The following is a 14412-nucleotide window of genomic DNA, read 5'->3' as shown; positions in this document are numbered from 1 at the left end:
AAGGAGCGCGATCTTTCCTGATTGAATGAGTCATCAGTGAGGTTGTTAATGAGTCAACAATTTGAGCATGCCTCAACTTGTACTCAACACAAGAATGTTAGAGTAAACAAGCCTACATCAACCCATGTCAGCTAAACAAAAACATGGAATGAGCTAAAAGGACCAAACTTACTCTACCATATTTACCAAATTAGGCAACAAACCCAACTTTCATTTTTCTACATATTTAGGCAATACGTGATCAATATTTTGGTTACTTATTTGGGTTGGTTTTTTCCAGGAAAATTGGTTTTATAGCATGTCATTTAGATTGTAAGCTATGTTACAAAACGCTTTGATTTAGCTATAATATTGACTTTATTTGTACAAAACACTTTGGTTTAGTTCTAATATTGATGTTATTTCATGTCATTTTGACAGCAAAGACTAAACAGCTAACTGTCATGTTTTTTGGTCTAATCTAACTACAAAAAAAGTATCATTTTCACAGGTTTATCAGATCATTGCGACAGCAAAAATTGTCCAGAAAATGTTGCATGACACATACTAGATAGATGTTGACCTTGAAGAATACAATAAAATGAAGGAAGCAGATCTAGAATTCTATCGTGGAGCTTCAAGTCTACAATACGGAACAGAAATATTTTTACCATATCTCTAAAATATGGACAAATCCACTTCAAGAAGTTGACAATGCACAAGAAACTGATAACTATTTCAAATGCAGACTTCATACATTCTTACCCTTGTATTTTGGAAGGTTTTGGGTTCCTTTGCTTCAGCTGCAATCAGAATTAGGATAAGAGGAATTACAAGGTCAAAAATACAGCTGCATAAGAATTCATTGACAAAATTAACCCTTTTCGTTGATTTTTCTTAATGTTTTCCTGGTTACACTCTTGGAATTCTTCTTTGTCACATGCTTTTGGTTGCTGTCATCACTTATTTTATATGGAAATGACAAAACTCTAGATTTTTTTCCAACCCATGCGAAGCATGGACTCTTTCCTAGTTTATATAAAACAACGTATGAGTGTAATTTGAAACATTTATGCAAATTAAAATGGTTAATCTGAAAATATTAAAGAATTATGTGAAATCAAAATTGACTGTCAATCATTCTATTTTAATATGAATAAAAAATGAATGTCAACCAAAAAAGTAGGTTATGTTTATATGTGTAGGGTGTATTTAAAATCCCCCTTTTTATAAACAACCTTTTTTTTGCAAATGAGAAATTAAATATATTTCTATAATTTTCTCCTATTTATTTTTCTACTCATGTTAAATGGTGACAAATAGATTAAAATATTATTAAGAAAAGTTAAATATAACATATGTCATATTTAACATGGTACAAGAATGATAAAAAAAAAGATATAGGAAGATATTTATTTTCTCTTTGCAAATTTCTCAGCTTCTCGAGGTCCACACCAAATTCAATTAATTCCACCCTTAGAGTTGAGAACTTGAGATAGAGTGCGATAAACCGAATTTTAATTTCTTGCCATCAAAAATACTAAATTTAAAAATAACAAGAATCACTTGAGACAAAGTAAATAAATAAATAAAAAGAAAAATAAAAATAGTATCCACTACCACTTAGCTACTAGTAAACTTAGATTTGAGAGAAAATACCGGTAATAGTAAAAAAATGGGGGATATTTTCAAAATTTAGACAAGAAAATGGACATTTCCGGGTATAGACATGCATTCCGCAGAGGTAGTTCCGCGGAATCTACTGTAGCTCCGCGAAATGACAAAATCGTAAATAAATTAGTGTATTAATAAAAAAAAAAAACTCAAGATCCATTCCGCGGAGCTCTGCGGAGGTAGCTCCGAGGAATGGATCTTCAGTTTAAAAAAAAAAAATCCTCCAATGATTCTTTTATGTAATAATCTCTAATTAAAAGACCAATTTTTTTCACCTCACATTCATTTCAAACATTATCAAGAAAAATTAATACTATCATAATTTTTTCTTGAAAATAATTAGTTGGGGGAATGAATATAAACCCCGAAAAATCGATTTGAAAAAAAAAATCCTGAAGATCTATTCTTCGGAGCTACCTCCGCGGAATGGATCTTGAGTTTTTTTTTTTAATACACTAATTTATTTACGATTTTGCCATTCCGTGGAGCTACAGTAGATTCCGCGGAGCTACCTCCGCGCGGAATGCATGTCTATACCTGAAAATGTCCATAAAAATGTCTAAATTTTGAAAATACCTCATATTTTTTTGACTATTGACGGTATTTTCCCTAGATTTGATGGCCTACGACATAACATGGTGAGGCCACCAAAAGCTTTTGAGTGGCAACTTTTTGTCATGCAAACCAATTTATTTCCCTTTTGTTTATCACTTCACATGAAATTCTTTCTAATGTTTTTCAAAGTACCATGCACTGACCTTTTTTTTTTTTTTAAATATGGAAAAATAGGAAAGAGGGACATTCAAATATCTTTTCTCTTTAAAAGGTAAAATAAATTGATTCCTAGTATCTTTTATCTTTAAAAAGTAAACAAATAAACTAAAATTGACACGGTCGAAAGTTTGCCCAAATATACAAGATTATTTTTAACACTTGGAACCTTTTTAATTTGTTATATTTATAAAAACACACAAATTAAAACAGAAAAATATTTCTTTGGAACTCTTTGCATAAAAAATTCACACAACTCTTCAAAAAGGTAACTTGTTAAGGTTTTGAATCCCAGATAACGAATGTCCAGAAATAAACTCAACAATTCAAATGGTTACTCGCTAATACCATGCTCAATGAAACGTCCAATGGCTGCGTGAGATGATCCACCCTCGGCGACTGCTATCCTGCTCTTCTCTTTCATCTCTTTCACCTTCTTCCTCATCTCACCATCACTCATCAATTTCCTTATCCCACCCTCAATCTCCTCCGCCGTCACAATCATCTCCGTTTCATCTGGTCCCTTATTGCGCCTGTAATCAATCCTGATCTCCGCCGCTAATCCCAGCTCCACCACCAACTGAAAAGCATTGAGCTGTTGTTCGGCGTAGAGTGGCCAAGCAGCTACCGGAACCCCACACCATACGCTCTCCAATGTCGAGTTCCACCCACAGTGTGAAACGAACCCTCCCACTGAAGGATGCGACAACACCGCCGTCTGTGGTGCCCATCCGATCACCTTCCCTACACTCGAAGTCCGATCAAGGAAACCCTCAGGGAGGACCTCCTCTGGGTTTTCGTAATCCTTTGGATACTCTATCTTTCCCTTCGGTGGTGGACGGCGGAGAGACCATAGAAACCTCTGTCCACTCCGTTCAAGGGCAACCGCGATCTCCTCGACTTGTTTCTCAATGAAGCTTCCCATACTTCCGAAGCACAGGAACACCACTGAACTCTCTGACTGGTCGTTTAGCCACGTCATAATCTCATCGGTTTTACCATCGTTTGTCGCGTTCTTGAGGTTCAGTATAGGCCCCACCGGAAAAACAGGTGGGATATCGGCGTTGCTGCTTAAAAGATAGTCAACTCCATGGCTCTCGAGCTCTTGAAACGTATTTACCAATATGCCCTTTGACTCACGAAACGTTTTCGCGAGGTCAAGAAACATTTTGGACCCACCTTCCTTATCTAACAGTACATCCAGTAACACTTTCGCCGGAACTGAGTTGACGAAAGTCGGGATGGACAACTCGGATTCCGATCCTTTTAACTCGGTGACGTCATGCTCCTCCTCGTCGCGCTTGGCCTGGAGGGTTAACTGTAAGCCAAGCATGGAAGCACCAGATGTGTAGTAGATGTAAGTTGGAGCTTGAAACTCGTTTGCAACTTCTGTCATGGGTGCACAGAACATGTCGAGAACGAGTCCAGCAAGACGAACCGAGTTGGACTCAATTATGCTGCAGATGATGTTTCGAACATGAGGTTTGTGGTGTTCGATAAAGGCTGAGAGGAAGGTCTTGGGATTGATGAGAGCCATGGTGGACTCATCGCATGGGATGTCGATATAGCGTAAACGGGGAATGGGTGTCGGAGATTCAGTGTCGTGTTTTGCTCCGAGGGATATCTTCATGACTATGATGGTGATGGAAAGCCGTTGATCACGTTCGAGGAGGATTTTGGCGAGCTCCACCGTCGGCGGGAGGTGGCCGGCTCCCGGAGATGGGATGAAAACAAGCTCTGAGGTGGTCATCTTTTTTATCGGGATGTTGAATGTTGTGTGGTGGTGTGTTTTGATGGTGTATGTTGTCAGGTTTGTACTTTATACAAGTTAAGATCACGCCATGGGATTGGACAACAAGAAAATGGTGAGAAAGATGATGTCAGCGCTTTAGTCATTATTTCGAAAGGATGTAACCTCCACTCCAAGTGTACAATTAATTTCAAAAGAATTCTGAACTTTTAATTGAGATTTATATTTTTTCTTTAATGGATGTATCATTTTAGAAATATTTGTTTGGATTATTATAAATAAATATATAACGAGATATATGTTATTTGTGATAAATTGTATAACTTTATTTATTACTCTAGGGGTTGGTATAAGATAAAACATAATTAAAACTAGAGGTGAAAAAATGCTGATCCACCTTAATTTGTACTCCCTCCGTCTCAATATTATTGTCCACAAACAAAAAACACATATATTAAGAAAACTATTAATTATCACTAACTTTATTTAATAAAATAACAGTTTTGTCTTTATTTTGTATTTAATATTCCATTAAATGCTTAGTTGGTTAAGTAATAATGAAAGAGTATTTTGTTAAAATGTTATTTATTTTTAGAAGTGGACTATTATTTTCGGACAAACCAAAAAGAAAAGATGGACTATAATTTTAGGACAGAGAATATAAACTTAAACATAATATTAATTAATACTTTTCAAAACAAACAAACAAACTAATTGACTAATGTCAATTAGTAACCTAACATACTTGAACCGTCTATTTTAAATTTTATGATGTTTGCAAAAATGTAAACGTGTACATACACATGATTCATTTATTTGAATAAAATTTAATACTTTTATGCTTTTTAATATTTATTTGAATAAAATTACCTCCGTTGGTTTACGTGGAATTCATTATATTTATTTAAACCATTATATGCTTGGTCAATATAATTTAATTTTTTTTGCATGATTTAGTCATATTAAATGACAGTTATTTATTTTATTTTATATTTCTTTTAACTAATTTTAATATAAAAAATAAATAAATAACTCCAACACCCCCATCCCGCTACTCGCCATCCACCGCTAGTCATCTTTCAAATCAATGTTGTCGCATCCATCACACCAATTAAAACCACTTTCATACTGTCAACGTACTTTATAAAAAAATGTCATTTATGCAAGTTTATCTAGTCTGGCATCATCATCTGCTTCACATATCTATCTGCCACCACCACCCTCCTCTGTTGCCAGAAAAACAGATATGTTCATCATTTGAATATGAAAATCGAGCTTTAAAGACGTGATGATTGCCCTTGTCGCTAGAACCTAAACCCTAATTGTGACTGTTTACCAAAAACCTAATATGTAGGTGTCGTAGTGGCGATGGAGATCTTAGCATTTGTTCTCTAAGATAAAGAGGGTAGGCGGCAGCGTGCGGATATATGGGCTTTATCGGTGGTTCATGGATATGAAAGCGATGTTAGTTTTATACGATGGACAATATAGAGATGACGACGACATTGTTAATGTTGATGCTAGTGATGCCTTGGTGGTGGCTGAAAAGAGGTCAGTGGCAACAGATGGCTGCCACTAAAGCGGTAATCTTCAGTTAGAAAGAATTAATACATGAGTTTTTTTAAAAAAAAAATTAATATATTTTGTTAAGCTTTACATGTTTAATAATTTACAAAACCAAATTTGGAAAGAAATCAATATTAGCTGTGAATGAACCAATTTTTGTAAGGTTTCTAGAAATTGTCGTGAATTCAAAAGGGGTTGGTCGAAAATTATGTTTTTCAATTAGGAAGATTGATTTGAATTTAAATTGAATTTAATACACTAGTTTGACAAATTATGTGAAAATTTATGGAGACATTTAAGTTTTCTTATTTTATTTATTATATTTTTAGATTAGATTTTTTAATAATTTAATAACAAAACCAAAAAAACCATAATTTGCCAAATGGATTTAAATAAAATTGAAAAAAAAAATTGTCATATGGCCTATTGAATTAGGTGATAACATGTAGCAAAAAAAACTTTAATTTGTTATCCTATTTATTAGATAGGATAACGTTACAACTTGAAATGGTCTTTATGTTCATCACTACAATTTTAAAATATGTATATAAAAACATGGACTTTGTATTTACCGATACGACATAAAATATGTGCATAAAAGGGTCGTTCTATTTCTTGGGGAGAAAGTTGTATTTACTTTGGCAACTCAAATCAATTCGGACTTGAATTGGGTATATTAATTTTTAATGAAAGAATATTCCGAATAAACGAACCTATCGATCAACCGAATGATTAAATATGTATTTTTTTTTGTCTTCATGTTATACATGATAATGACCTCCGAGGTTTTCATCCTTGGTTTAGTGGCAACTAAATTTCTATTTTTGAATTATACCCAATTTATTAACTAATACTCATAATCTCAATCAACTATACTATTTCTTCCCATTAAATCTACGTAATAATCTACTCCATGAACGTAACAATGAGTTTATTTTTTATTTTATTTTATTTTTTTTTTTTTGGGGGGGGGGGGGGGGGGGGGGGTTATGATAGGCAAGAGTATGCTAGAGTCTTCTCCTCGGTCAGTTCTTGTGCTGTGAGAATCAACTTCTTCTTTGAGAACTCATCAATCGAAAGACCTGAAACATGAACCAATCCAATTTTAAAAACTCTTAAACAATTTTAGAAATTATTTTTTATATAAGAATTCTATTTTAAAGACATTGAAATTTACCTTGCATCTCGTTACTAACTCTATAATTTGATAGATTTTTCAAAATATAATGTTGTAACAGGAAAAATAATTAAAAGTATGAATCTATAACGAACAAACAAAAATATATGAAAATACGTTTGCAAAATTCTATTTCGTGCATTTAACCCTTCTTCATATGACGAGTTTAATAGAAATTAGAGAAAACTACAAATTTGGTCCCTCTGGTTTGTCGTTTTTCTTGGATTAAGTCCATAAATGTTTCAACTTGCATCACAAGTCTACACGAGAATTCTCACCTTGAACTATTGTCCACTCACCATTGCGACAAGTAACTGGGAAAGAATAAATAATCCCCGTTGGAACATTGTAAGAGCCATCAGAGTACACACCCATTGAAACCCAAGATCCCTACAACCAAAACAGAATAAAAAAATCATAAGTAAAATAAAAAATAATTGTAGCATTTTACTTTGAAGAATTTACCTAACTATAGCAGTAAAAATTACTTCAATGGAAGTATATTACTATTTTTCTTGTCTTTAACTATTTTTACTTGTAATTGTTTGCAAGAGTATTTCACTTACCTCTGGAGTTCCACAGACCCAATCACGTATATGGTCACAAGCAGAACTTGCAGCTGACAATGCACTAGACAGCTTCCTAGCCTTTATAATTGCAGCACCACGTTGTTGTACTGTGGTAATGAACATTGAATTCAACCTAAAAAGACAAAAATGCCCTCATTACTATAAATAAGGGTAATTCTATATACACGAACAAAAGTCTAAATGCACGATAATTTGATTGATTATGTTTATTTAGTCAAATTTTATTTTTAAATTTAAACAAACTGTTTACATAATACGAATTTTCATTTGTCACCCTTCTATTTAACTATGTATTTCAAAATTCACCTTTTACTTGTTTAAAATATATTCCACACATCCATTATTTAAATATCATTAATATAATATTACAGGGGGAAATGACTTTTTTCTACGCATATTTTTTTTGTATGCAATTAACAATGAAGCTCTTATTGGGGATTTCTAAATGTATTTTGCAAGAATGAAATGATTGATTATATTTAATGTAGTCAAATTTATCCAAAATTTCAACAAAATATATTTTTATTTAGGGGCAATTACTAATCTAGCCAAATTAAGGAAGTGATTATCAATTTTTAGCCAAAAATTAGTAAATGTCCGAATATAGCCCACGAAACCGTAGGTTTCTAAAATCGTCTACTGTTTCGCCATATCGTCTACTGTTTCGTGTTTTGTATAAAAAAAATTGTTTTTTTTCATTTGTAACATACAAAACCGTAGGTTTAGGGAAACCTACGGTTTCCTCTCGGTTAAGCTACGGTATCCCAAACCGTAGGTTACGGTTTTGGGGGAAAAATACGGTTTTTTTTTTAAATCTACTGTTTTTGGGGTTTCGTCTACTGTTTTGTGAAAAAACCTACAGTTTTAATTTTTTTTTAATTTTTTAATTTTTTTTATAAGATGTAGAATTATTTTAACAATTATTTTGTTAAAATTTTTTGAGAATTCAAAACATTAGACTTTAAAAAAAACGTATTTTTTTGTGATATAGAGTATTAAAAAGATTGTTTATAAGATGTAGAATTATTTTAACAATTATATTGATTATAAAATGTAGAGTTGTTTTTTGACAATTATTTTGTTAAAAAATATTTTTTGTAAAATACAAAAATTAGTTTTGCTAAACTTGACTATTTTTTTGTCAGAGTGGACTACTGTTTTGTAAAACTTGACTATTTTTTTGTCAGAGTGGACTATTGTTTTGTTAAACTTGACTATTTTTTTGTCAGAGTGGATTACTATTTTGAACCTACCCTATATATATTAAGTATTTCATATTTTTGAAATTATTTCGTATTTTGAAAACTGCACTTCTTTCTAGCTTCTTTATTCTCGAAATTAACATAATGAGTTGTAACGAATATTTCGTATTGCTCATTACGGATGGAAGATGGGAGTTTGTTAATTCTCAATTATCATATGTTTGGCCAGCCGAATACAATCCCAGAATGTTTTATTTTGGTGTTGAATTTTACGAAACCACCACGTACACCGAATTTGTTCATTTGGTGAAGTGCAAGATGGGTCTTCCCGAAGAATCAAAAGTCAGTCTGGCTTATCAACATCCAGAACAACTCTATTATTGTGGTATTCTTGATGAGCGTGATATTAGAAAGCTGATCAAGGTAATAAATACCGTTGGAGATAAATCTGTATCTGTCTATGTGGTGGTTGAAGAAGGCGTATCGCGTAACGAAGTGGATGATAGAGGAAAGGCATCTGCAGCTAATTTATCAAGTGGAAAAGGGAGCAACAACCCAACAGGTAATTTTAAAAGTCCAAGTAAAAGTCAATATCATAGTGTCGCTGAAAATGTAAATGTAGTGCCTGTAGTGCCAGAACCGATTATGTATGTTACATCGGAGAATTATAAGTATATCGGTGATAATGATGTTGGTACATATGTTAATGATGTTGGTGTAAATCATTACTTTGACTAAAAAAAGCACTAGACGTGGTGGATAAGGTTGGTAATGAATCTGGAAAACAAGAAGTTCTATTTTTTCATGATGGTGAACTAAAAGGATATGGCGAGTTTGCGGATTGTGACAAGTTGGATATATCCGTCCTAGAGAGTGATTCTAACGGAGAAGAATTTGATGATGAACCTAAACTTATTTATTCAGATAACATGTTTCATGGTATGCCCTCATTGCCTTCGTGTCCTGTAAACTATGATGTGAACATTCCATGTCAGAGGCTGGATATAAATGAAGAGATTAAGGTTCTAGACATTTTTTATGACAAAAAGTTGCTCAAGCTTGCAATTGGAAGACAATGCATGGAACAAGGTAAGCAGTATAAGACTACCAGATCGAACAAAGAGAGGTTCGAGGTATTTTGTTTGGTAGAAAATTGCTCTTGGATGGTTAGGGCAAGGGGAATCAAATCGACTACTGCTTTCCAAGTCACAAAAGTTGTTGACCAACACACTTGTTGTGCAACAAACTTGAAGTCTAATCATCGACACTTGTACACCGTAGGTTTAGTATGAAACCTACAGTTTTATATTTTTTTTTTGATTTTTTTCAAAAAAAATTTAACCACATATACAAAACCTACTCCTAATCATAAACATGGTAAAATTTTGATGAAAAGTAGACAAACCTGGTTGTTCTTCGGGTGCTCAATTGAGACAAAAAAGTAGCCAAACCAAAGAAAACAATAGGAAAAATGACCTAATCTGGAAAAAATTTCATTATATACTTTCGGCTAATGGGCCACGAAAAAGTAAACGGGCCCGTGAAACAGTAGCCTATTAGCACGAAACACTACTTTAAGGCGTAAAATAATAGTCAACAATGTTGACCGTAGTCAACCAAAAGTTGACTACGTTTTTAAGGGCTATTTTTGGCTAAGTATTATTTTTTTTGCTATTTTTTGATAAGTAATTAACAAAAATTGCTAGATTTGTATTTTCCCCTTTTATTTTTAGCTTTCTTTTTTATTTATATACATATTAAAAAAAAACGAAATGCCGATGGATTTCCCATGTTAGAAAAAAACACTAATTTAATAACGGTTTATGATGCTTCAATATTTGTATAATTTTAAACTTATGAAAGTGTTATTTTCTAATTAACACTAATTGAGTTTTTAAACGCCAATTGAGTTCTAATACGTTAATTGAGTTTGTAAATGTTAATTTTAAACACTACTTGAGTTTTTAAACACCAACTCTAAATGCTAATTTTTTAAAACACTAATTAATTTTAAATACTAATTGAGTTTTTAAAAACTAATTTTTAAATGTTGATTGAGTTTATAAATGAATTAGACTAATACTATAGGTTAAAAATTATGTATATATATTTTTAAATATTATCATACACATATGAGCATATTTCTAATAGAATAGATTAATATAGGGAATTTTTAAAACTCGAAAAAGTATAGGATGAAATATGAACATTGTGTATTAATAAAGGGATTAATGAAAAATTATATAATAACATTTCATATATAAAGCGGTTGTGACAGATTGTTAGTTTTCAAACTTCAGGCACAAATACCAAAACAATTACACGATTCGTTTCGTGCGAATAGGAGGACCCATAAATAACCCTAGAAAGCATGTCATGTCATGTCAGATCTGATCTAGTCATGTCCTTGCCTACTTCTTTTTTGCTTAGTGCAATCCTATCAAGTCAAGTCATGTCATGTCATGTCATGATTATTTCTACAAAGTACATATGGAGAGTTAGGAAAGGGTACGAAGGGCATTTTTTGTAAAATTTGTTTGAATACCATTCATCGTCTTTCACGAGCTCACGAACTGGCTTATCTCCGGCTTCTGTCTTTACAGTTGCGTGGTTAACATCGGGATACTGAGTTGAAGAGTGGTTTCCCCAAATGATAACATTTTTAACATTTGATACTTGAACATTTAGTCTCTCTGAGATTTGCCCTAAGGCTCGGTTGTGGTCCAACCTTGTTAAGCAAGTAATGTTTTTCTCAGGGATTGATGGTGCAAATTCCTTAAGGATCAGAGCATTCGTGTTTGCAGGATTTGCAACAACCAAAACCTTGATTTAACAAGAGAAAATTCGTTAGTATAAATATAAAACTTCTCTTTAGAAAAAGCTATGTTAAATAATCGAAATACACACGCCATGTTAACAAAAAAAATCAGTAAGGCCCTATTTTAAATTTTAAATTTATAGAGATTTGTCAGGATAGATAAATGATGTCTAAAAAATCGTGCTAAATGTAAAGGAACATGGTTTCAATTATTGAGTCCCATTAAGTCCACTAAGTAAAAAGTAATCAGCATCTAGAACTCATGCATACAATTTCAAAGAATAGTTTCGTTTCTTTAAAATTATAATTGAATGGAATCATAAAAATAAATAAGAAAAAGAAAAAGAAAAAGAAAGCAATTACCTTGCAGTTTTTAGCAGCATGCTTCTCAAGAGCTGAAGCTTGGGATTTGTAGATGGAGACATTCTTTGACATCACATCTTTTCTTTCCATTCCTTCTTTTCGTGGGAACCCGCCAACCATTACTGCAATATTGACACCTGTACATGCCTCAACAACATCCGTACTAGCAACTACTCCTGAAATGAGCATCGCAAATATCAGTTTAATCCTAAAAGATTTAAATTATTATTGTAATAATACAATCTATGCCCTTTTTATCATTTTATAACAGTTTACAAACAATCAACATGTTCAAAACTTTTATGAAAATTTTAAGTAGGAGAACCAGGATATTATCTAACTATGATTAATCAATTTCTGAACTAAATGCTAACAAAAGTAAAATCTTAAGAATAAGGCAAATAAACTGTAGACCTTTAAGAAGAGGAAATGCAGCATCCACCAGCTCCATTTTAACTCCATTCAATGCCTCTGCTGCAGGTGGAATATCAAGCATGTGAAGGATCACTGGTTGATCAGGGCCCAACATTACTCCTCTAGCAATCATGGGGACAAGTGCATATCCAATTTGTCCTGTGAATAAACAGAAGTTATAATAATCGGCATGCTGTTTTCAATCATCCTCTTAAACCACATAAAACCCCTAATTCTCCATTTACCATGGAATCAATGTTATATCAATTTACTTATAAGACCTAGAAAAAGCCCTAGTTCGTGATCGGAACACCCACGCACAAGTATAAACCTTAGGTTACGTCAACGATTTCAGTCCAAGTACACAGATCAAAACATATCGCTCAAACTCGTGTATGTTGTTGGATATTGCAACATTTGATCATTTATCAAACGAAAAATTGCATATACACATAATCAAGTTCCATATAGTCAAAAACTTATATTCAAATTACATACGATGATCTAAACGAAAAGCTATAGAATAACAGAAAAATGGATCGATGCAAAAAATAAAACAGCACCTGCGGCACCAGTAACAAGAACACGAAGTGGGTCTTTCGCCATTGCGGCAGAGGTGATCGAAAAAAAGAAGAGAAACGGATGCAGACGATGCTAGTAGAATGGGAAGTAGGAGTGTGCGAAACATGCAGTGATTGGTATTTATGGTCGGGTGAAACGAACTTTGCTGAGGACGCGTTCATGATCCAACAATGACACGTGTTTTGATTTTTGAATATATTTTAGGGATGTCATTTTGGAAGTTTAGGCCCTTTTAACAATGACTTAAATGGCTCCCATAGGCAATATAGCAAATCTCGCAAAGGGTTTTTGAATATATTTTAGGGATGTCAAACTCTAGAAGTCTACAAAGGTTCCGTATCAAACACGTCTCATGTCATTAAAGAATTTGTGATTTGGTTTAAAAAGTCTCTAATATTATTTTTTGATTTTATAGAAAGAAACTAGAATGTTACTTGTTATATTAATTATTTAATGGCATGTAATTTAAATTCTCTTTGATGGATACCACAAACATACTATCATCAAATTCAATTACCAAAAATGGCAAAGCTAAAAGAAATCTTACCCATTTGACCATTAATTAAAACCTAAATTAATTTTCAAGATTCACCATCATTAATATTCAATTCTGTTTTACACCAAAATCAAATTTCTTTGGGATCAACAATCTCTTTCCCCGTTCTCAATCTCACAGGAACGACTACATCTTTCAAGGGTTCAACCCTCTTAAGAGTTCCATTTTCCAACCACTCGTCAAGTCAATTTCAGCTCTTCAGCAACAAGAAAACGAAGCAATGTATTGTATAATATAATAATTAATCTAAACAAATTTTTAATATTTTGATATTAGAAGACTTACCATTAGATGTTTGCAAGAATTTAGAAGACATTTGTTCAAAACTATCAGGGAAAGATATCATAGTATCTTATAATTCTTTATAATATTGTTGTATCCCTTCAATATAGAATCTGAATTTGTAAATCATATATATATATATATATATATATATATATATATATATATATATATACACGTATTCTCATATCAATATATATTCACCTCAAGGGTATTTGATACAAACCTTATATGGTATCAGGGCATACGTTACTTGGCTTGAAGAAGATCATGTATATATATTATCATATCAATATACGTTCACCTCAAGGGTATTTGATACAAATCTTATATGGTATCAAAATACGTTATATGATCTGCACCCCCTTCAACCAGAGATTTTTTGGCATCGCCACTCCAAACTCTGCATACGTTACTTGGTTTGAAGAAGATCAGCATGCTTTCCTTATCATCCAGTCCTCTTTGACTGAAACTGCCATGGCCGAGACCCTAGGTCTCACCACGGCTCTTGAGTTCTAGCGTAATCTTGAACGTGTCTATCGTCAAGATTCTCAAGAACGCATGCAAATCCTCAAAGATTCCATTCATCAGCTTAAAAGGGGTACCTCATCTGTCTCTAAATTTAGCCTAACGTTTTGATATCTCTTTGTGATCAACTATCCGCAATTGGACATCCTCTTCATGAATC

At 32.9% G+C, this 14412-nt stretch overlaps 2 protein-coding genes across 3 annotated transcripts; both read right to left on the bottom strand.

Moving 5' to 3' along the window:
- Window positions 1–518: 518 nt before the first annotated feature.
- On the bottom strand, window positions 519–4233 carry LOC145114531 (UDP-glycosyltransferase 71E1-like). 2 transcript variants are annotated; one of them, XM_079050558.1, is made up of 2 exons: window positions 2773–4233; window positions 519–782 (listed from the first exon to the last, which is right to left on the bottom strand). In XM_079050558.1, exons 1-2 carry the CDS (start codon window positions 4172–4174, stop codon window positions 718–720), a joined length of 1467 nt encoding a protein of 488 aa, XP_078906684.1. In that variant the 5' UTR covers window positions 4175–4233; the 3' UTR covers window positions 519–717. The 2 variants fall into 2 exon arrangements, with proteins under 2 accessions (XP_078906684.1, XP_078906683.1); XM_079050557.1 differs by lacking the exon at window positions 519–782 and adding an exon at window positions 801–1008.
- A 2494-nt stretch (window positions 4234–6727) lies between these two features.
- LOC145115314 (malate dehydrogenase, cytoplasmic) lies at window positions 6728–12913 on the bottom strand. Its single transcript, XM_079051585.1, has 7 exons — window positions 12868–12913; window positions 12305–12463; window positions 11891–12066; window positions 11255–11532; window positions 7484–7619; window positions 7196–7307; window positions 6728–6822 (listed from the first exon to the last, which is right to left on the bottom strand). Exons 1-7 carry the CDS (start codon window positions 12908–12910, stop codon window positions 6728–6730), a joined length of 999 nt encoding a protein of 332 aa, XP_078907711.1. The 5' UTR covers window positions 12911–12913.
- Between the last annotated feature and the right edge of the window lie 1499 nt (window positions 12914–14412).

The sequence above is a fragment of the Lactuca virosa genome, chromosome 5, assembly GCF_052849685.1.
Source record: "Lactuca virosa cultivar CGN04683 chromosome 5, Lactuca_virosa_CGN04683_v6, whole genome shotgun sequence".
Taxonomy (NCBI): Eukaryota; Viridiplantae; Streptophyta; class Magnoliopsida; order Asterales; family Asteraceae; genus Lactuca; species Lactuca virosa.
Note: the sequence above shows the minus strand (reverse complement) of the source record. Positions and strands in the feature narration are given on the sequence as shown.